Raw genomic sequence first — 24,471 nt, forward strand, 5'->3', positions numbered from 1 at the left:
GTTGCATCAGTCTGATGACTGTTGCTCGGGTGCACTTCACTTCATTTTTATTTGTTTGAATTTGTATGGAATATGTTTCATTTTATAGTTTCTTTTGGGCACTAGTTTAATTTAAAATTCTGTCAATTATGAATAAGGACGAAATTATAACATTTCTGCATTTTAGATCCTGTAATCACTACAAAACAAAGTTTCTTTCAACTTTTACTTGATATCTGTAAATGAAAACCCTGGGGACCTTTAATGCTATGCATCCTAATGGGGTGCGCTTGACAATCATGTCTAAAATCATTCATTTTAAATATTCTTGCACACCGACTCAGGTGGAATAATTCCCAAACAACAACTCCATCCTTGCATGCTACTATCTCTCGAGCAGCTCAACAATAAATGTCAAAAAGTACTTGTAAGTATGTTTTTCAGGATAACTCTGAAAATTTGCATCCCATTGGGGTTAATTAGTTAAATCATTCATCCAATATGTTTTGGAACACGATCACTTTTTCACCTTAACAACTAAGCGTTCCCTCATTCATTCCCTTCAGTATACATTCATGCATACGTGATGTTTAAGCTTCTTTATCTGACAGTCCATTCACGTTACCATGTTTTCTTTAGAGTACATTTTAAATTACCCACATGAGATCGTAGTGAAACAGGTACAGATCCTTCAAATGCCAAACGGGAGAGATTCCGTGGGTTAATCAATACCGTTCAATCCATCAATGACAAAGAGCGCTCAAACAGTCGATAGCACAACGAGCGCAGAATGCAGTACAGCATCAGACGAGTAGCCAGCCGTAGCATCTCCTTGTCACTATGCTGTTCTTACAGGTTTGTGTGCATTTACTTTACCTATTTTGTATCAATTTATTGATGTATGCACAGCTTTCACAATTACTTACCGACAATATTGGGATTACATGGGAATTATTACATATAATCACAGTAGGTGACTTTTGTGATGACTCGCGTCTTCGAAACAATCACAAGTTCTGAATGTATGGACCCACTATCGTACAGGAAACAACCCTAACCATCCTTGTCAATTTTGGTGTAATAAGCATGTGCTTCGTTTGGCTAGTAAACGTTTTCTTTCTGAAATGTCGAACGCTCATTTTGTAATATTTCAAAAGCCATTGTAAGTTGAAAGTCATTACTTCATTAAGATTTTTAGCTTCCGTAGAATTTGTGTAAGGTGAGGAATTCGTTCAACTGGACAGAATCGGAGAATGCGCAAGCGTCTGTATAAGAGAGGTTCGCTTTTTTATCATTTTGAACCAAAGATGGTCAGTACAAGATATGTCCTCATTTAGCTCACACACGGCTGTATTTATGCGTGGGGATTGTGACAGTCGATGGTCTCGTGGTACATGCTAAACCATTATAGCAGTTTACTAGCAGATCGATGAGGCAAGTGTAGGCGTGCCAAATTTAATCAGTGTAATATTTCATATTCATATAGATATTTATACATATACACAAGACTAGTTATCTAATGTTCAGAGTGTGAAGCCCATTTCCTGTGTCCCCCGCTGCTATACTGCTGGAGTATTGCTAAAAACGGCGTTAAACTAAACTCACTCACTCACTCACTCACTCTAATGTTCAAACATGCATTAATGTGTACCTACAAATTTAAGGATCAGTAGCAGACTCATTGTTGATGATCGGTTACCCTAAAATATGCTTTTCTCCTACCGGACATTTGAAATATTTTCCTTGCAACTTTCATTTGAAGTCCTTGTCGGAACCTTAGTGTTTGTAAAATATGTTAAAGCTAATCAGAATCTACTTTAGGTATTTTCGTAAACTCATATAGTCATAAAGACTGTGGCACTGAAACGGTAGATTCTTATTAAATATGTGTTTAAAATGAACCATGATTCATACAGGTTCTCCAAATAAAAGAAAATAACATGAAAAATTACCATGGTCTTCCTACACAGATCAATAAAATAGCGTGTAAGTTATGTTAACAAACTGCTTTTTGTGAATCAGCCGTGGCACGTTAGAAGAACAGTATACACATGTCACGCAGCGATGATGTACAGAATGCTGAAGAGTGACAGATAGAGATATATAACTCATGATTATGCAATCTGTAGTGGAATAATGTATTTGAAAATACGTAGTCATAAGACGTAGTCTGTCATTAAACAAATACAAGAACAAATATATACTTCCCCTCAAAGGTTTAGACTCACTCAGTACGCTCACTATATGTTATGTATATATATATTACAGTCAATCTATGTAATCAGTCAGTTCGCGTAATGACTAAATGAATGAAGTCATTTTGTGTAATTACTGGAATTTTCAATCATTAAAAGTATTGCCTAGTGCTCACAGGCACTTCGCAAAATCACTGATTCATTTAGTCATTACACAAAATGACAGATTGACTGTAACATATATATGGTTACATCGAAGATTTATTTCTCCACAAACTTGGGGGAACCAATTGCTAACTTTTTTCAGATGAATTGCACGAGGATCATGCATCAAATTGCTGAAAAGCACGTGCAAATATCGTGCATGTGAACAGCTGCGTTTTGGTGTAGAGTTGTGTAAAGAATTCACCAATTTTCATTGATTTTTATCATTTACTGAACTCATGACAATAATATTTTCAAAGTTTCGAATTTGTTTTACTATACATCAGTTCATGTGTAAACAGTACCTTTAAACAGTATGGAATATTTTGCAAAAGTTAGATTAGAAAAGTTGCTTGAAGTAAGTGGCTATATTTACACTAGTGAGTTTAAATTTTTTATGAGAAGTATATGTTCTGACGAAAAGTATGCTGTCCAAGACCACCAATGCCTGCTCAAATTCAACCCCTAAGAAATCTGACGTGCTGCACGAAGCATCACCACTCTTCGTTTGTTAGACATTCATGATTTTGACAGTTTGAAGGACGAACGATCAAAAATAGGGATTATTCTATCTGTCAATCCTAGTCATTCTCCTTATCATACAGATGCGATTGACATGATTTCATTTCTTGCTGTGTATGAACTAGAAACGCTTTGCGTCAACGGCTATTGGTAAGCGGGCGATTGGACAAAGTGAACATGTAGAGGCCAATGCATGCAATTTGTTGCATGATGTGATTTAAGTTAGAAATAGGTACAAACAAACCCAAATTGTTGACAATCGACCACAATAACTGCTTCAGAGGTTAGCCAGAAGAGTAGAACTTCGATTGAACCGGCACCATGCTGACAGAAGTCGAACTCAAACGATGAATTGATGCACGTATCAGCAGGTTATTGGCCATGGGGTACGAATAACAGGTCAAGTCGTCGCTTGTGACGTGCCACTTCGCACTTACTTAACGGCCGTGACAGTATCTTACAACGTATGAATGGGTCTCAAACTAGTGTCAACTTCAGAGATCCGGCACTTCTGTCATCTAGCAGACATAGCCCAATATGCCTATAAGAACATGAAGCAACAATATCATCAAAGTACTTGCAAACAGGTTGTGCACTAGTGAGAAGAGGACCTCTTCGCGTGATAATAATAATCTTAATAATCACGCAAGGAATATCAGCAATTGGCTTCATATATTGTACTTATAAGTGCCTTCTACGTGACGATCGGGCAAGCGACTGAAGAACATTACTAACATCAACACGTATTTGAATGATTGTCTGTTAAGCAAGTGTTTCCACAATAACAACGAGAACTGATGGTACTCTAATCACAAATAACAATCACGCAAAGCATTTCAACTGATTGTTTGGTCGCAAATGGACCTGTTGGTTGAGATTCTGATGAGTGTATTTATATCGATTTATCATCTACTCTTGAAAATTGAAATGGTATAAAAGTGTTAATATTTAGTAGCGCATCTAAATCGATTCTGTCTCGGTGCAGTTAAATCATTTCATTCGGACACATGCCACTTTTCTGTATATCATCTATTACCTGTGTACACAGTTAGAAATCTCTGATAAATGCATGATAAATGTGGCCTTTTAACTACAAACAATAACATTCATTACAGGAAGCCATGGGGAAAGATATAAATGCAAATAAAACCAAATGGCGACACGAATCAATAATCAGAAGTGTGGATGGTGGCATTTATGGCCCTGGAGCGTCAGTTCCCTATCAGTGAAGGGTTATGTTTTGTCAGCATGTGCATTTGTGCATCAAAACGTCCATCTCCGTTGCATGTAATTATTGAAACGAATGGAAACTTGACGAAAGTCAATACTTTTATTACCAGACATTAAACACTGTCAATATGAACTTCTCATCAATATGCATATGCAGTCTACGCTTTATTATTAATCAAAACAAACTTGCTTGGATTGATGATCAATCACTACATTTTACCGCCTAAACATTATGTGTATATAGTATTGTTTTTAGTATGTCAACCATTGGCAATAGCACAACAACTTAGTCAAGGTTTCATATTTACCTTTATGTACGTTTACCATCATGATAACACGTCAAAATTGTTTCTTACCTGGAACATGACGGTAATAGTCAAACGGTTTCCTCGTCACGTCCAGAACCGAGGTTGGTGTGCCGTTTCTTGATGTAGCTCTTCCTCATCGTGTTTGTACTGACTTACTCACTATGGGACTCATCAAATGAGAGCACAACGCACCTTAACATTATTCTGTCTGTCGCCTGCTTCCGCAGAAACAACTTGTTTGGTTGGTTGACATGATCTTCTCTTAAGTTAATTGACTGCATATTACTGCAAATATGGTTTTGGTAGCCAAACATCAATTGAAAATAACTATATTGAGGTAGTAGAATGCAACAGATATATATTGGCAATGGACCAGAATTAACGTACTGACGATACTTCATATAAATATATTTATTGTTTTGTGTTTGTTTGTCTGTTTAATGGATGCTCAATATAGTCTAAAATGAAAGAATCACACAGAACCGTTGATTCCAAGGACAATGCTGGCACCAAACCTGACACTTTTTGTAGTTTTTTAATTCTTCAAACCAATACTGAACCAATCACAAAAGACAGGATTCACGTTTTAAAGACACATTCAATTTGTATTCTTCTTTCAGGTGCTCTCTGTGTATTTCATACATGGACTCTGTTATCATGTAGGTAAGTTGGCGATTTCTGTTTGACACTCGGTTCATCCTGGAATCTGTACCTAATTTCAAATCTCTGTACAAGGGTCAAGGGTCTCATGCAGTTCTATGTACCAGAATTCTTTGACCGAAGGATGGAATCGCAGATTTACCCATGTAGTGATTCCTGATTTTGTCAGCATAACAATAGCAGGTTTCCTAAGATCATTTCTTTTAGCTATCAAGGGAAGAGACAAACTAGATTTCATACAACACAGTAGTTTAGACATTCAACATATCAAGCGCACGCTCTCTCGCTCTCTCTCTCTCTCCCTCTCCCTCACTCCCTCTGTGAGCCTGTCATATTAACGACGCTCGTTTAACTTATACTGTCCGTCATACATATTCTTATAAGACTTGGACAACTCTCAATGGAACAAAATATTACATAATAAGCCTGGAAATTGGTGGTTTAATGAACAATATCTCTCATCGGTCACCTGAGCAATCATGGAACTATAATCTGTTACATTTGTTGTTTCAGTAACAGGGTTACAGAGCAACTGGGGACAGCAGTTTGTGATTCCATTTCTGTCTAACTTTGAGAAGAAAGGGACAGTTTACATTAAAATAGAGGCAAAGGTTGCTACATCGGTATATGTTGACATCCCTTGGGAATCAAGAACAGACTCCTTCACAGTCCTGGCATATTCAGAACACATTGTGGAGCTTCAGTGGAACAACAGATACGAGGAAAATCTAGCCGTTGTCACGAAAGCTGTGTTCATTAACGCCACAGCACCAATTACAGTTTACTCGCATAGCTACGTGTCTAATTCTGGATCGGGATTTCTGGCCATTCCTGTCAATGTCTTAGGTGACTATTACATTGCAGTATCATACACAAAGGCTACCTTTAATACATCCGTCGTCGTAGCCGCAGTTGAAGATGCCACAGAGGTGGTCATCCATTACAGCACTCATGGTGGCGTGTGTGGTCCTGATGATTACACAACGGGGGACATATCAATACATATGCTAGACCGACTTGACGTCATTGGTGTCCACTGCACCGAAGACCTCACTGGAACGTCAGTCACGAGTAACAGACCAATCAGCGTTGTGTCAGGTAACGTTGGAGGAAAGGTTCCCGTCAGCGCCAAAGGAAACGATGTAATGGAGGAGATGCTAATCCCGGTAAAAGATTTCGGGTTTGAGTATGTTCTGACTAACACTGGAAGAGCAGAGAGTTCCATCAACAGAATAGTAGCGCTCGCAGACAACACAACGGTTAGTTCAAGTACAGGTGACGTGTATCATTTAAATGCGTCTGACTTTATTGACATTGACACAGCCACACACGACGAGCAGTGCATCAATTCATCTACTCCTGTAATGGTTGTAGCCTTTGGGAAAGGCGTCACTGCTAGCAGTGACAGAAAAGGGGACCCTTCTATGGCAGTGGTTCCACCAACAAGTAGTTTTTCGAACGATTATTTCATTGCTTCCGGTCTGGGACAAGGCATCCACGGATACATAGGTTCTGACTTTCTAACTGTGGTTGCATCATTAGACAATATTGGAACTTTGGAGACGATGCTGTCAGCAACCCATACTCCCCTGAATAACAGTAAATACGGCATAATACACACACAGATAACAACATGGCCTCTCCAACTGCTGACTGACAACACCACCATCTTCGGTGCTACGCTGTATTCGGTCTCATCAAGGTATCGGGGCGTCGCTTTGCCTTTAGGCATGGTCTTTGGTAAGAATAACGGAATAATATGACCTGGGGACCTATTTATTAAGCTGTTGCAGCTAAGTCTTACAACTGCCTCAAGTAATTCTGTGTGGCATTGCAATTAATAGTAAACATGATTACTAAAAACGCAGTCTATTACACTCAATATTTTCTGCTTGATATCGACGTTAAATATTTTTCCGGAGACTTGTCTCTCTTTTGCCCCTTTAATCGTTTTCACTCATGGAATATATACCATCCATCCATCCATATTTTCGGCAAGATGCCCTAAACTTGGCGCGATATTTCCTGACAAATGACAAAGGTAACTCTGTAAGTGTTTTAACTTCTATAGATAAAAAAAGGGATAGATTTGACAAAACAGTTTGTTTTGGTGTGATTTTTATGCTAGAATCAGTGATCGAGTGGTTGTTGCGGGTATAAGCTGTCGGTAGATACGTACACTTTGGCGACATTCTCAGTGCAAACAAGCTTTAATTTCCTACGACGTTTGACATTGAGACATTTACAATGGGTATAGTTTTACGCCGCACTCAGCAATATTCCAGCTACATGTATATGGCGGCGGTCTCTAAATAATCTAGTCTTGATCAGACAATCCAGTTATCAACAGCATGAACATCTACGCAATTAGGGGCACGATGTCATGTGTCAGCCAAGTCGCCGAGCCCGACCACCCGACTCCGTTAGTCGCCTCTTACGACAAGAATGAGTTACGGAATATCAATTCTAACACGGATGTTGGCGGATGGAGAGCCACTGTCTTTGGATCCAGAACAATAACTTGTAGAATACCGTATAATATCTCTATTTTTACATCAGATGTAAACGCAATACTAACAGCTCTTTAATATATTAATAGATACCCCATATATACACAATATATAATATTTTCTGACTCTCTTATTTTGCCTTCAGGCTATAAAAAATCTATCTTCCAAACATCCACTTTTAATAGAAATTATTGGATTATATAATGATATTGCTTCTGGCCAATACAACATGGTCTTTTGTTGGTTACCAAGCCACGTTGGCATTTCTGGGAACACAACAAATCTGTGACACCACTTCTTATTCCATACTCTGATTACAAAGCCGTGATTAGATCTTACATCCGTGATCTAATGCAGGAGAAGTGGGACGCCCTGGTAGGTATCAATAAATTACTTCAATAAAACTCTTGGGTTGTCAGTCCAGATTTGAAGAGGACATCATGCGACGATGTCGTATTCAAAGGTGAAGATCCTCCTTTTCGCATCCCTTGTGATGAAAGAATTACAGTCAAACATATCATGCTTGACTGTATTGATTTTTCCAGGGATCGATATTTCCCGGTTTCATCATTAAAGCATCTCTTTAGTTTAAGTCCTCATTACGTTCTCTTGCCGTTGTAAAAGAAATTGGCTTAGTTCACAATTTCTGATAATGTACTGTATGTAAACTGAATTTTCTAATTGGATATAATACCTATGATTGCTAGTGGCTGTTCCCCCTAAGGGGGTTGAAGTAGCTTAAAACAACTGTCCTCCGGAAAGGGTACGTAAGACCACATCATTCAATATAGATTTATCATTGCCAGAGGTTTAATCGTAGAATTTGTGTTATTGTAATTTATGGCTAGATCGTCTAAACTTGCTATCGGCCTGAAAGGATGGTGTAAATCCAGCTTGGGTCCATGCAATGTGTACCGTAAGTCCCCATGGTCCTCAGTATGGTGATCTACCTTCAGCTTATGGCAATATGGAGCCTGGTCTTTATATTGTAATGTCTCTGTAGTGAAAATATGTTAAATTTACACACTAGTTTTATATTCATAACTGTGAAAACCTAGTTGTTTGACTGTCCTTTGTTGATAGTTTTTAATATAATTTACATGTATTTATGGCGAATTTAAACTTGTTTTAAAATTGCCGATGTGAAATATTGCCTATGTGCATGTAAATCTTAACTCACTCATCATTCCCTCACGGATAGAGACATTTAGCCGATGTCAGAAATACGTCACACATCTGCACGGCATATCCTTGCATTTTCAGAGCAGCAGATATGCTGGAGCAGCACGTGTCTGAACAACGGCATCTGTCATGAAGTGAATGACTCTTTTGTCTGCGAATGTTTATTTGGCTTCACTGGAGATATCTGCCAACATCAACCAGGTACGTTTGAATATGTCAGTGACTGAACAACATGTCTCTGTATGGGCAATATATGTGAGTCAAAAAAGAAACTTCACATTCTTTCTTTAGGGCACTAAAAAAGAACAAGAGATGGTAAGATGGTTAAATTGTTATTATTTCATTGCTGAGATCTGTGTGATGTACTCGATACACTGACAGTGCCATAATCAGTTCCATAAGTCTACACCGCCGTTCCAAAACATGGGTATACAGAATGTCAAGTCACAAGAATAAAAATGCGAAATTTCTCAGTTCAATATCGTGTATGGTCGCCCCGCGCATTCGCTACTGCCAAACACCGTCTCCTCATCGATTGTGCGCCATTGCCCTTGCAAGGCAGCGCGAAGTTCCTGCAAATTCTGAGGTTGGCTCCCAAGACCACGAAGCCTTCTCCCAAGTGCATCCCAAACGTGCTCTATTGGATTAAGGTCAGGGGACCTTGATGGCCAGTCCAAGACGTTCATTCCAGCGTTTTGAGGGAAATTTCGTGGACCTGTAGACCGGACTGTTGACCTGGGCCATGAGCCGCCATGAAAGGAACGAGTTCAGGGGTGAGCACCTGGTCGCGGTAAGCAGCAGCTGTGAGGTTTCCACGGATGACCAGAAGTCGGGAACGGTTGTTCCTACAGAAAGCACCCCACACCATGCAACTTCCGCCCCCGAATCTGTCGACTTCCTGTACACAACATTGGGCATACCGTTCACGACGTCGTCTCCAGACTCTATGCCTGCCGTCCGCGAATCTGAGGGTAAACCTGGATTCATCGCTAAAGACGACTCCATTCCAGTCTCTCTGGGTCCATCGGAGGTGACGTTTGGCCCACAGCAGACGTTGACGTTGATGAAACGACGTCAATATTGGCCCACGATATGGACATCGAGAATGGAGATTGGCAGCCCGCAAACGATTTCGAATGGTCTGTGAGGACAGTCGACCTCTAAACATCTCAGCCCTGGTTCGTGTAGCCGGCAGAAATCTGTCACGGAGGACGATTTGACGGTCTTCTGCTCGTGACGTCACACGTGGACGACCCGACCTTGGGCGATCAGAAGTGGTGCCAGTTTGTTGTAGACGACCATTGCATCCCATTGCTCTTGCGACGTCAATAACTGATCTTCCCGCTTGCAACATGCAAACGGCACGTTCACGTTGCACATTTGACAATCGTGGCATTTCGAGTACCGTTAGAACTGTGGTTTAAATGTGTTTTTTCAATTCTTGAGGCCTATGCAAACACGTGCATATGAAGAAAAGTTCGATGCGAAGATCACCTGATCGACTGCACGTGCAAAACCTGATTTGGCACTAACGTCATTTGCACGACGAATGGATGGGTTTGAGTGGGTTTTACTAACGTTTTTCTAGAGTTGAAAGATAAGGATCGCATTTCGGATACATAGATGTATCATCAGAGAAAAATTATTCATAATTTTTCAAATTACATTTTGTGAAGTTTCTTTTTTGACTCAGTATATATCTGACGATACTTTTGTCATATGTTTATATGTGCATCATGTTACGTACAGTAATGATGTTTGTCTGTATGTGCAAGGTATTGCCGGACTAAACTACTGATATATGTCTGAATGTGCAAGGTATTACCGGACTAAACTACTGATATATGTCTGAATGTGCAAGGTATTACCGGACTAAACTACTGATATATGTCTGAATGTGCAAGGTATCACTGACAACTCTCCTGATATATGTCTGTACGTGCAAGGTATTACTAACTACACTACCGATATATGTCTGTACGTGCAACGTATTACTAGCTACACTACCGATATATGTATGTACGTGCAAGGTATTTCTAACTACACTACCGATATATGTCTGCACGTGCAAGGTTTATCTGACTTCACTACTGACACGTGTCTGTGAGTTCAAGGGAGACGAAGTAGCCTACTGGTTAAAGCGTTCACTCGTCTGGCCGAGGACCCGGGTTCGATTCCCCACATGGGTACAATGTGTGAAGCCCATTTATGGTGCCCCTTTGTGGAATATTGCTAAAAGCGGGGTAAAACTAAACTCAATGTAAGAACATGGTACTACTGACTGACCTACTGATGCATGTCTGATCGAGGAAGGTAATTGTTACAAGAGTAGTGACGTATGTCTGTTTGTTCCAAGTATTGCGGACTTCAGAACTGGACTATATTATTGAGATCGTTTAAAGCCTTGACGTATTTCATATGTTTCGAAAAAAATACATCCTCTTTCACGAAAACGCCATTGATCTATTGACAATTCGGGTTTGACAATATACTAATCTGATCCTTGTCTCGATATGTGGGCGAAATGGCAATCAATACAGAAACCGATATCCCAGCAGTTGTGCTGCATGTAGACACAGTAATCCACCACGCATCACTTCAGTTAGATGAAAGGGGCCTTCATATATGAATTGCCTGGAAACAGTTAACAGATTCATAATAGCGGAATAGCATGCCTTTGGTGATAAACGCAACACCAGCTATGGGTAATATTGGGTTAAATGAAATGGAAACGCTCTCGGGGAAATAATGTAAAGAATAATTTGGTGATTTTGTTTAATATGTTTTATACATGTTTGTGCTTCAGGAACACATGTTTTGACATTACAGAAATGCGATTAATTCGATTTCCAAACAAGACCTCCAGTAAGGAATCACACGCCCAGCGTTATTAAACAGACACTTTAATGCCAACCTACCCAAACAAGTGAGGGTGTCGGCAACAGTGGTAAACTTGTGTCGCATAGGAACTAGTTTTTTTTCTCTCTCTCTTTGTACATCGCGAAATGGCACGACATTATTAGTCTATGAAATATATACGGGGACAGGAGGCAAACCAATTTGTTATTTGTGTACACCCGTAGAACAGGAATACTAGAGAAACATACAAGCCACTTCAACAATGGAATGGGTGAGTAAGTGTAGTTTCACGCCCCTTTTAGCAATTTTCCAGCAATATCATGGTTGGGGACATCAGAAATTAGCTTCACACATTGTACCCATGTGGGGAACTGAACCCGGCCTTCGGCGTGACGAGGGACGCTTTAACCACGAGACTACCCAAACCGCCGCTCAACAATAGAGATTGAGGTGAACGAGATTATAACATAGATATACTTATCATGAAATGGAGGGTGTTATTGGTGCAAAAAAACAATCTGAAACTTGGTATCAAAATCTGATAAATATGCAAATTAGGTTAATACACGAACTACTTTCACAAAACTTCATATACATGCCCTGCCAATCCTAAAACGTATACAAACGTCATTGATGACGTCGTCGCGAGTTCACGGAAGGGTTTCCACTGCCTGGGCGAATATGGTGCGAACTTCACCTTGGTGTACCGCTAAGTATTCTTCCGCGAATGCTCGATTTTTTAATATTAATTCACGTACAATTTGCTTCTGTTTTAAAGTAATTTTATCATATATATATATTTATATATATATCATATATTAGGAATAACAAATATGAATTATGCTCGCCAAAGGCCCAACATGAAACTCGCCAAAAGGCTCGAATAATACACTTTCTATTCCCAATGTATGATATTAATGATTCGGAAACACACTCGGTTGATAATCTCAATCTTCCACTTCTCAAGCCCATAAATAGGAAATAAGCCAACGCGATGAAGTGAAAATGTTTACTAACGCCGTTGTTGTCAAATCTGACTGACATGTATGTCAAACACAAATTCACAAAGCTTAACATGGCAGCGTTAATGTCACTTCCTGTTTTGACCTGATGCTGACCTGATGTTGACCTGCGTCATCGTTCTGCCCCGCTTAGTCATTAACTGAATTCGATCCTGCGGTATTCGTTCCTATTCATTCTACAATGCTATGCGCATTTGGGAAGCGTTAACGTCGGACACGGCCCTCGATTTCCCCCAATGGTGTTCATTTGGATTAAATTGACCTTAATGGCGAGGGACGGGCAGTGATGTCCTGATTGTGATGGATATTCGTAGTGCAACAAGAAATCAGACAATGGCCTGCAGAAAACTCACCTGTCGATAAAGTGCAGAGGGTTGGAGAATTTCCTCTCGTAACGTAATGCTGTCAAACTGAATTTCAAATGGAACAGGTACTTGTATGTGTCTGCTTTCATCATAACATGGTCCACACACATCAACAGCACATTAAGCATACGTCTCTAAATGTTGGTTCGCCCATCTTGATGTTGTAGTTTGATATGAGATTACTCACTGAACCAGACTTTATGCCAGTGTCTACGATTCCATGCATGGACATTCACACACCGTTGAACATGTAATCGTCGGTGCTCGAGATGTAGAATGGTGCGGCTAAGCAGCCTTTTGAATCGCAAAGACGATAAATCTTTGAGCTGAACAGTAAACATCCTAGGGCATACCTTGAGGGGACATCTGTGGTCGTGGACGGCCCGATACCATAGACAGAAGTCCCAAGTGAACCTGCAGTTGCGATCCGTAGTCTTATAAGTAGACATTTGACGATCTACCGTTGTCACCATTGCTGAAATCGTCCTTGGTCGAAGTTAAAAGGACGGTCAAATGATTTGATTCAAGACTCGAGCCTCTGTGCGATGACATCATTTCGTATTGAGAGTTTAGGTATAGCCATGGCATATTGAAACTTACTTGCAGTTAAATCAACATCAGTACATTGTAATAAAGTAGTAAAGAGTTTACTATAGGAATACCACCTTTCTCTATTAAACATCCGTACTCTCTATTTTACTGAACACTACGTGCGAAGGGCATACAGATTATATAGCTAAGCGGCAAAAGAAACGTCAGTTTTGAATTTTCTTTCGCACAAACGCATAACTGTAAACTCATTTAATGTTTTGATTGTATATTTTTGACAACATCTCTTCACCTTAACAAAGACATTCCTTCCCAAACTCAGAATTTAACCCAGGTAATAGTCTCAAAAACGCAACCAGATCTCGGAGATGGTACGGTGTTCTCCATGTTTTTCATGCAACTCATGCTGCACGTGCTGTTCACAAGGACCAGCCCTATAAAATGCACCCCCAAACCTGGTTGAAACATTCACATGACAACGTCAGCAGGATGCCCCTTCTCATGACAGCTCAGAAGAACCAGGCGCTAGGAAGACTTGAAGCTGGCCAGACTGCACAAGTCGTTGCCAATTACTTCAAGGTCAACGTTCGGACCATCTACAGGCTGCGGCAACGTTTCCGGGGCCACCAACACCACAAATGATCGCCCCCGTACTGGCAGACCAAGGGTGACCGCATGTTGTGCGACAGCATGTACAGAATCCCTTCACGCAGGCATCTGAAGTCCAATCAGTACTGATACAGTACGCCGACGTCTTAACAGCAGGAACCTCCATTGCCGCAGACCTTACCGTGGACCTATCCTCACCCCTCGTCATCGGCGTGAACGTCTGCAGTTTGCCCAACAACACCAAAACTGGCGATACATGCAATGGAGAACTGTTCTGTTCACAGATGAGAGTCGGTACTGCATATCAACTGCAGATGGCAGAACAAGAATATCGCGACGACGTGGCCAGCGTTACTCAGACCAATTTGTTATGGAGAGAGACTCATGGGGAGGTGCAAGTTTCAAGGTATGGGTTTGAATAGGCCTGAACCAGAGAGTGGGTCCTGTGGTGTTCCAGAACCTTGGTCCAGGGGGAGAGGAGGCGACATCACATCGGTGCGCTTCATCGACCAAGCTTTCATACCCCGCGTCATTCCACATTTCGCACGTCACCGGAACAACATTTTCCAGCATGATAACGCCCGGGCCCATACTGCCAGAGCTACACGGGACTTCCTACAGCAGAACGGTGTCAACATTATGCAGTGGCCAGCCCTTAGTCCTGATTTAGGACATCTTGGGATGAAATTCAGAGGAGACTGAAAAATGTCATACCAAGGGCGAACACGGCCGATTTATTGCGCCAGGCCTTTCTCAGAGTGTGGTTCCAGGTGTCAATGCCCTTCATCAATCGATTGGTGCATTCCATGCATAGACGCTGTGGTCACACTAGATACTGAGGCCAAGAGTCTGAATGGACTGCAGACGTTCATGTAATGTCTTGGAATTGTGCTGAGTTATTCATTGATGTGTCAAGATATTGTACACAAAAAATGTTTTTGATCCGCTTATTATGTCCATTTCTGTAATGATTTGATTACAGTGCCTATCTAATTTTGATATCGTACTGACGTTTTTTTGCTGCTGAGTATATTCTTATGCCTGTTTCTGTGTACATTAACACTTGCTGAATGAGCCACTTTAGGTGAAATAGATGAAAATATACGGAATTTGTGTAAATTATATAACTTGCGCGATTCGCCGTTGCGGAGTGTATACCTTCACAATGGCATCTCGTGAATGCGTCAGTGATATTCAACAATATATAGTTGTCTCAGAGGCGAATACAAATATTTCCTTACTGTATTGATTAATCTGTTACATAACTGCACGATAACCGACGTTCCTGATTTCTATACAGCAGCCACGCAACCTCTGCTGGTCGTGGAATGGTTGCCAGGCATTGTGAATTTGTTTGGTGTGTTGTTTCCATCGTATCCCGATACGTAGATTGATGATCACGATGTCAGTCATAGGACTGTCCTGCCCAGATAAACTTCCGTACACGGATCTTCTCCAACATGTTTCACTTTTATCTTCAGGGAGAAGTGATTACAGTTAAACGGATTATGTTATGACGTCAATTTGTCATGACGTCACAATGCAACTGTATACAAATGTTGTGACGCGGCGTTGCCATGACGTCACATTGGCGGCTTTATATTGACAGTACTAGTAGCACAATGAAAACAAGTATAATTCAGACACATTGCGTTACCTATTTAACGATGGACACAATTCTTTGATGAAAAAGTTTTCTTTAGCTTTACGCTGCATGGCGTCAGCAGTATTCATTTTATAGAAAGGGAATATTTTAAATTTTATTTCCTTTCCTGCTGCGCAATTGTCAATGTGAGCTTAAGGGGATGCACCTTGTTTTGGGGTCCTTAATCTGTTGTTTATGGACGCGCATTCTGTCCCCTCAAGCACTCCGTTTGTCCAATGTATTCTTCATGACACCCTTGGCATATAATAACATAAATAATATGTTTTGCGGAGCAGTCCATGTTAGAGCGTACATGAAATAATTGTTTCCTGTTTTTAAACTTTATACATGAAGTTTCAAGTATATATTCACAAGTTCCACAATTTCCCCGTTTACATTTTGAGACACTGAATTCTGTAGGTTTAATACATGAGTCGAATGTGGCACGTGTCAATATGTGTTTTAAGTTACGGCTTTGGCGTTTACTCTTTATCATTGTTACATGAGCCATAATTCGATTCATTTTCATATCAGCATTTAAAATTGGAACATTTTGTCTTATGATATGAAAAAGTTCCGGATTCTTGGGGTTGTGCGTTGAAACATAGGCCAGATTGACAGTGTTATTTATTTGTTTATCACGAACTTTCAACAGTGTCCTTCTGTCTATGTTTATTGCTTTCTTTATTCCATCTTCCACAAGAAGAACTGGGTATCCACGGACTGTAGATATGATTTTAGTTCTGCAAGTCGTATGTTCCTTGTCGGTATTTGTGACACAATCATGCAGATACGTCTTGCTAAGTTATAGGGAATGCTTCTCTTTATATGACTCTCGGGTGGCAAGATGAAAAATGAAGGTATTGTTTAGTATCTGTAGGTTTATAATATATATCTGTTTCTAGATTACGTCCACATAGTTTTACCATGATGTCCAAAAATGGAATTTCAGAATAATTTGAGTCCATGGTAAAATGTAAATGTTTGTTCAATTTATTTAGGATGTTATAAAACAGAGTTAATTTTTCATCTCCAAAGGGCCATAACATGAAGCAATCGTCAAGAAAACGTCGCCAATTTGTTCTAAAGTATTCAGCGACTTCTTAAGGTCCTAAAGCCGTTCTTAAAACTAATGTAACACTTTCTATGAATAATAATACATTTAATTTTGATGGGAACTTGTGATTATAGACTTGAAATTCATGTATAAAGTACAGCAATGGGAACCAAAATGGCACCCACGTATGCTGCGTTAGTTTTAGGTTATTTGGAACAAACTCTGGAAACGAAAGTGAAAGAACAGTTAGGACCTGAAGTCGCTGAATACTTTAGAACAAATTGGCGACAAACAAGGTGCATCCCCTTAAGCGCTCACATTGACAATTGCGCAGCAGGAAAGGAAATAAAATTTAAAATATTCCCTTTCTATAAAATGAATACTGCTGACGCCATGCAGCGTAAAGCTAAAGAAAACTTTTTCATCAAAGAATTGTGTCCATCGTTAAATAGGTAACGCAATGTGTCTGAATTATACTTGTTTTCATTGTGCTACTAGTACTGTCAATATAAAGCCGCCAATGTGACGTCATGGCAACGCCGCGTCACAACATTTGTATACAGTTGCATTGTGACGTCATGACAAATTGACGTCATAACATAATCCGTTTAACTGTAATCACTTCTCCCTGAAGATAAAAGTGAAACATGTTGGAGAAGATCCGTGTTGTGTAATTATTTCAGAAACTTCTTCTTATATATATATATATATATATATATATATATATATACTATAATAAAATAGCAATACAATAGATAGAGAATGTCATAATCCAGTATCATAATTTATTTGTCGTTAAAGGGAAATTAAAAACGAAACGTCACCTCTAACAAGTTCATTTGTAGACTTGCGTATGAATACATGCGATTGAACAAGAGTTAGGGAAGAAGGAACTAGTGACACTATTACGTCATAGAAACAAGGTCATAAAAACAGTTTTGACAACATTTATTGCGTTACATTCTGCAATGCGTAAGTTTCACCATTTCTTGGTCGCATTTTAAGTAAATTTTGGTGTCGTTAAATGAAATGATGAACGCAGGTGCTTAGTTGCGGTGGCCATCTTTGTTTACAGCTGAGGGAGATGAAAGTAGTCCGAAAATATTGACCAGCAATTAGCCCAAAACTTATCAAAGCGATATCTCCTTGGAGAAATCTCTTGATCATTTACAAACGATACATCCTCTGGAAACCAGTATTGGATGATAACAGAAAATACATGTACAGTTGATGATACTGGGTGTGGACGAAACAAACGTGGATAATACAATCTGTCATAAAACATGAACATAGCGATGCGTATATATAACTGCGACTGAAATAATTTCGAAAGTGAGTGAGTCCAGTTTTACGCCACTTTTAGCAATATTCCCGCATGATCACGGCGGGGCACACCAGAAATGGGCTTCACACATTGTACCCATGTGGAGACTCGAATCGGGGCCTTCGCCGTGACGAGCGAACGCATTCACCACTCGGCTACCCCACCGCCCCATTTCGAAAGTGAATTGCCAGGGGTGTATTATATCGATACAGCATTCAACAAATACTGCTTTTATTTGACAGCGAACAGGATTCATCTTCAGAGTGTGCACTGTATAATTGCTTGGGTTGTTTTCCGTCTCAGCATATCCCAGGGTTTACATGACGCGTGATTCCTGCGTATTTGACGCTACAATTTTGTAAACAACTCTCAAAATATTATTATAAGAGTCAAGCTTGACGCATGTTTTATGGGTGGCCCTCACAATTCAGTTCAATAAAATCGATTTGATAAGCAAAATAAGATATTGTTCGATGATAGTTTGACGTCTACAGAGCTGTCAGATTGTTCCCGAGTACAGAGGAGACAGTAATCCTGGCTGTTTGATTGAACAATGCTGTAGATTCATTTGGTGGTGTGACATACACAGTTACATCCTTAGAATGATTAACATAAAGAAATATTAAAATTTTCATGTCTCCTAAATATTGAAAATGACACCAAAAAGTAAATATTGTGAGTCACCATGACTCCCATTTATAAGAGCTGCAATGTTGATAATTAACCTGATTGATCTTAGCCTAAATAACTTAACACCTAACAGACTGTGTGGCAATCGCGTGCTCAGTGCTGTTCTCTCAACAACAAGGCAAAACCACTTCTATAAATGAGAGACTGGACCGTGACTTGGTTACTAGTTTTCTTTCGGAGTTTTGGTGTTATGATTATAGATGATATCACGTTCACACTATTGCACATTAATTCGATAGTGAAACGGTCTGTGGCAGTAATGAAATGGATGTATCCAATGGTGAAACACTTCGGGGACCAGGAGCACAACGATGTTAAACCTGACATTGTTCGGTGCTCTAACATGTGAGATGTTGAACAAAACTATGTGTAGGATCATGCTCAAAAGAGAAAGCAGTCATTTACCTTCTCGAACACAATAGACCACAATGTGAAATCCTAATGGCGAGGCTGATCCGCAGTATTCTCGCCGAGGTAGTTCCCATCACTTTCAATGTGAATTCTACTCATAAATATCAATAGTTTTAAAGACAAGAATGTCATGTGTTATCTTGATAATTTCATATCGCTATCGCACGGTATTTTGATTGCAATACTAAAGGGCAGCTTGAAGAGTGGTTTTTCATTAAATTATATTTTCTGGTCGCCTCTTTCTTTCAATAAATAGCCGCGAATAGCTGCCAAATTGCTGTGTTGGCCTAAAGCAACATTTACTCACTGTTTCAATAAGGGTGACTGCGCAATCACAGTCATTGGGTAAATAACTCGCTGTAAATAAACGTCATGCCATTTTTCCATTTGGCTATTTGCGATGTTATTCACCACTGAAAGATGTATATGTCAATAGCCATTAACATCTGTTCCTCTTGTTACGGTTAAATAATTGCTGTGACAAAAGGTTTAAGAATCTCCTTTTGAACCAGCAAAATATAACACAGAAAAGTCTAAAATATTCAATAATATATTGAGCAAACAATGAGCAAGATAAAATGAATCACAATACAGATTTCTAGTACAATGCAAGTGAGTACCAAATCTAAAGTGTTGAGTCATAAATATAAAAAATAAATTCACCACGAGCCTTCTGAGATCTGATATTCTAAATCAAGCTTGTTTACAAATGAGAGCAGTCAGGCACGAAGTGTAAGGGTCAGACTATGTTGACGAAGGCAAAACAACGATAGCAGGCAACTCCAGTGACATAAAAAGTCCCGTGTAATTCCGTGTGTCAGTTCCGTGTGTCAGTCCTTGTGTCATTCCTTGTCGCACAACACAACAGCCAGCATGTATATATACTGACACAAATTCTTGAACGTTCTTTATCCACTCAGAACTTTCCCGAAATCTGTTGAAAACTCCACGACATGACGCAGTCAACACATAAACAACGGTCAAGGGGAGGTAACTCTGGAACGCTATCGTCGGCCGACGGGTTAAACCGTATAGAAGACACCAGTATTCAAAATTATTTTTAGTCGGCATGAGTGAGTTTAGCTTTACGCCGCTTTTAGCAATATTCCAGCAATATCCAGCAACATCCTGCACTGCATACAGGATCGTGTTATTCCAGGTACTTCAATAAGAATAAGGTGATTTTCCCCCGATACATTTCAACACTTAAAATGTTTTGTTTTTCTTCTTCCAGAAACTCCAACACTGACGTCAGTAAGTCCGGAGACAAGTGCCCCTTCTTTTGAGACAACCGATACTTTTATCACCACAAATTCAGGGCTAGATCTCACAGAATTACCTTCCACAGAAGCAATAAATGCAGCGACCGGACTACATATGTCTTCGACAAATGCGTATGCAACAACGTCAATATCGGAAACGATAACAACCTCTCTAATGTCCCAAATCTCACCAGTTGTATCAACAAGTCCGATCCAACAAGGAATCTATTCTGCATCATCATCAGCAGCAAATACAATGTCAATGACTTTGAACGTGGATGGAGTATCAGCATCAACACTCCTGCAAGACACAATCTTGACTGTAATGCCACTGATCCCCTCATCTGTATCAACAAGTCCGATCCAAAAGGATGTTTCTCATGACTTACCTTCAATAGTCACTACATTAGGCGCTGAATTCACAGCCTCAGGGGAAATTATGGCTAGTGTGTCCTTGAAGACTAACAATCTCAAAGACTCTACTTCACGTGTATGCGTCTGTCTCTGCAAGGGTGATCGTCTCGAGGTTCTGGATGAAGAAGCAGTGAAAGCGTTCACCGAAGAGATCAAGGAAGAACTGATACTGGACACCAAAACCTTGTCGAAAACTGTACGCAAATACACTAGTGCCCCTGACGAAAGAAAAAGTGCCCAAAATGTTGGCACACTTGGAATAGTGTTACTGTCTTTTACGTTTGGGCTGATGGTAATACCAGATGTTCTCAGCTGTTGCAAAGCCTTGCACCGAGCCTTTAAACGGTAGAAACAACTTAGTGCAAATTTATTTTCGAAGGCTCTAAATTCGATGAAATAATCCTCTATTGTTTCTACCGGTTGGTTAACTACATTTTAACCACGACTGACTGAAAATGAAACTCTTTCAAACTGTAGCTATCGTCTGGTATTCTGATGAAGCTTAATGAACCCTGTGCAAAAGTGTTGATAAGTTTCACAAGGTCCCCAAACGGCTCGTCAAGAGAAAAATTACTCTATTATCATTATACGATATTTATGTAGCGCACATATCCAGGCAACTAGTGATTGGTACTCATTTTAACACAGAATAATTTATGATATGTTATGATATCAGCAGCAGTCCGCATACAACAGAAACTACAACTATACTATTACCATTGAAAACTGTGATATAGATTTGTTGAAAACTTGAAGTGATAATAGAAGATGTTTGATTGACTCTCGAATATCTCCTTCAACGACCGGACTGTGGCTGTGTGCTGTGATGCACACGTAAAATCATACACAACCGCCCAGATGGAAATAATTCACTAAGACACTGCAAGCATGTACTTCAAGTTCATCAATCGACTTTAAATGTTATGTTTTTTTCAGGAGAACATCCACTAGAAAGTATCCTAATGATAGGATGATTTTGTATTGGAATGATATTTTACTTTTTCCAAATTTTCCGTTGAATGTCGTGCATCAAATCATGTATACGATGCAATCAATGTACTTGTAGTTATAATGTTTCACCCTCCAATCCTATTGAAGCTCTACTATAATGCATGCGGTTAAAGTATGTATGGCAATCACAATCGTTCACTAGCATCCATTGTCTGAAGCATAAAGTTCTGACGGAAACGCATTAGGTGATAGATGACCTCCTCTTCAAAACGTGTCTTTATGTTGGTTTTAAGCCTTCACATGTCTTTGAACCATACTTGCCGAAAACCTCAGTCTAAGCTGACAGTCGTACCCCTAATGAAACTGGGCCCGTATTCTCGAAACGTTCGTATCCTTAAGAATTCTCAACTTTGATCGTAGCCAATGTGTTAAGAATGGGCTTAAGACGTTCGCAGGGCTACGAACGTTACGTGAAAAAGGGCCGAGTTCAACGTCACATGCCGACAATTAATCAAATTGGAGTGTAATGAGTCATCTGAGCAACCACAGTCACAGTACTGCCAACAAACGTCGAACCGTTTCAACCTGAGTTAAGGACTGTTCATAATTTAAGGCTGGAAGGGGTAGTGTGTGTGTGTGAATGTGTGTGTGTGTGTGTGTGTGTGTTTGTGGTGAATTCAATGCGTATGACGCCCCACTAAAATTTATGTATAAAGTGAGTGCCCCCCCCCCCCATGTACAAATTTCATTACCCCACAAGTATAATGATTAGATATATTTATGTACAATATTGCTGATTCCCTACCTCCCCAGAACAAAAATAGGTGACCCTTCAACAACCCCCAACAAAGTTATTAGACATAGATTATAAACAATCCTCAACTACTGTAAATTAAAACACAAAAAGGGGAGTGTCCTAAATAAAACATGTCTTATTTAATTATATAATATTAAAAATTAAACAATATCATAACTCAGTACAATGTAATCTTGTTTGTTTTTCCGAACCTCAGTGACACGTTATAAAGTGACAAATGGCTTGCCAAAATAGGCATTGCGCCTTTTCTCAAAAGGCGACCAGAAACGATATATATGAAATCGAAAACACACACTTCCAATATCGATTTAATAAAGTTAATTGGAGTGGTTTTATTCAAAGTTGAATCAACAAATTCAGTTTATCATGTGTAACCATGACGTTATTGAGAAAACGGTGCAGAAAACCAGCTTTTCATTTAATAGCTTAGGTTTAGTTTTATTCACCTTGGTTCTGGGAGGTTCGCGAGTGTCGTGAGAACTTACAATGATGATGCGAGCACTGTTGTTGACAAGTCAGAGCACAAGTCTAATGATTTCTGAGACGCTTCAATCACTTCATGAAAGGTATGAAATTTCACTTGCCCTTTTCTTGTAATGTGGCTGAAGAGAAATCCCGTTAGCCACACATCTTGTAAAACAGTGTTTAATAAGTATGTACAGCTTGTTCAGCTTGACCTGAAGGGGCGTTGGGGTAGCCTAGTGGTTAAAGCATTGGCTCACACCTAAGACCTGAGTTCGATTCCCCACATGGGCACAATGTGTTAAGCCCATTTCTGATGTCCCCGGCCGTGATATTGCTGGAAGATTGCTAAAGGCGGCGTAGAACTAAACTCAGTCAGTCAGTCAGCTTGACCTGAGCTACCTACATATGCATTACCCTGGAGGTCAAATGGCACAAACGGCAGATAGGGTTATCTTCATTAAATAGGGGTGCAGAGAATGTTGTTAATTTTGCGTCCGTGAAAAGCATGCATACATAGATTTGGTACAGAACCTGTCCCGGAAAACAGCACTTCAGTTATCACTTTTTCTATTTCATGTTCAACTGCAATATTTCTGTCCCAATAGTCGCTTCCAAATTTTCAACAATAGGCACAACAATCAGTCAACTCGTTTACACCAATCATCTGACAAAGGTGCACCCCTTCACAATAATAGATCCAACCAGTTGTGACACGGTCAGGCAATTCATTAGTATTCACTTGATCAGGTCAAGCTGAACAAGCTGTAGTTAAGAATTTAGGCAAATATGCAATCAGATATTTATTTCTTATCATGATTGAACCAGGTATTTTGTGGATTGTAAGTTTGTTTAAACCAAAGTGTTTTACTCTCTTATATCTCCATTAGACTTTTATCATCATAACCTGGAATAACATCAAGACCTAATTCGTCATCACCATTTCCTCTTATGTTTCAGTTTCAGTTTTGTTCTGAAACCACCCATGAAACATTTCAAGTTTGATCAGTGTTTGTACATTGTCTGGGATTTAAGGACCTGCCAATATCTAGATGAAGTATATACATATTTCAGGCACAGGAGTTGATAGAGGAAGACATTTTACTATAATCGTCCCAATTGTCTTACATGTATGTAATAGTTTTATAGGGATTAATTTAACATGTGACATAATTCCAGGAGCTACTGCAGCAATATGAATGCCTGTGATGTCAAAAATGGATTCATGGGATTTAGGAGATTAC

At 39.7% G+C, this 24,471-nt stretch overlaps 1 protein-coding gene across 1 annotated transcript; it reads left to right on the forward strand.

The window, feature by feature from the left end:
• Positions 1-774: 774 nt before the first annotated feature.
• LOC124285572 lies at positions 775-22,693 on the forward strand. The gene is made up of 5 exons (XM_046721823.1): positions 775-834; positions 5,059-5,101; positions 5,612-6,838; positions 8,872-8,991; positions 20,556-22,693. Exons 1-5 carry the CDS (start codon positions 820-822, stop codon positions 21,344-21,346), a joined length of 2,196 nt encoding a protein of 731 aa, XP_046577779.1. The 5' UTR covers positions 775-819; the 3' UTR covers positions 21,347-22,693.
• The last annotated feature ends 1,778 nt before the right edge of the window (positions 22,694-24,471 follow it).

This window comes from Haliotis rubra, unplaced genomic scaffold, assembly GCF_003918875.1.
Source record: "Haliotis rubra isolate DU_JTF1 unplaced genomic scaffold, ASM391887v1 Scf362, whole genome shotgun sequence".
Lineage (NCBI taxonomy): Eukaryota > Metazoa > Mollusca > Gastropoda > Lepetellida > Haliotidae > Haliotis > Haliotis rubra.

Coding starts and splice junctions, on each gene's coding strand:
- LOC124285572 (XM_046721823.1), top strand. Junction 5,102..5,611: donor TGGACTCTGTTATCATGTAG/GTAAGTTGGCGA, acceptor TTGTTGTTTCAG/TAACAGGGTTACAGAGCAAC. Junction 8,992..20,555: donor TATCTGCCAACATCAACCAG/GTACGTTTGAAT, acceptor TTCTTCTTCCAG/AAACTCCAACACTGACGTCA.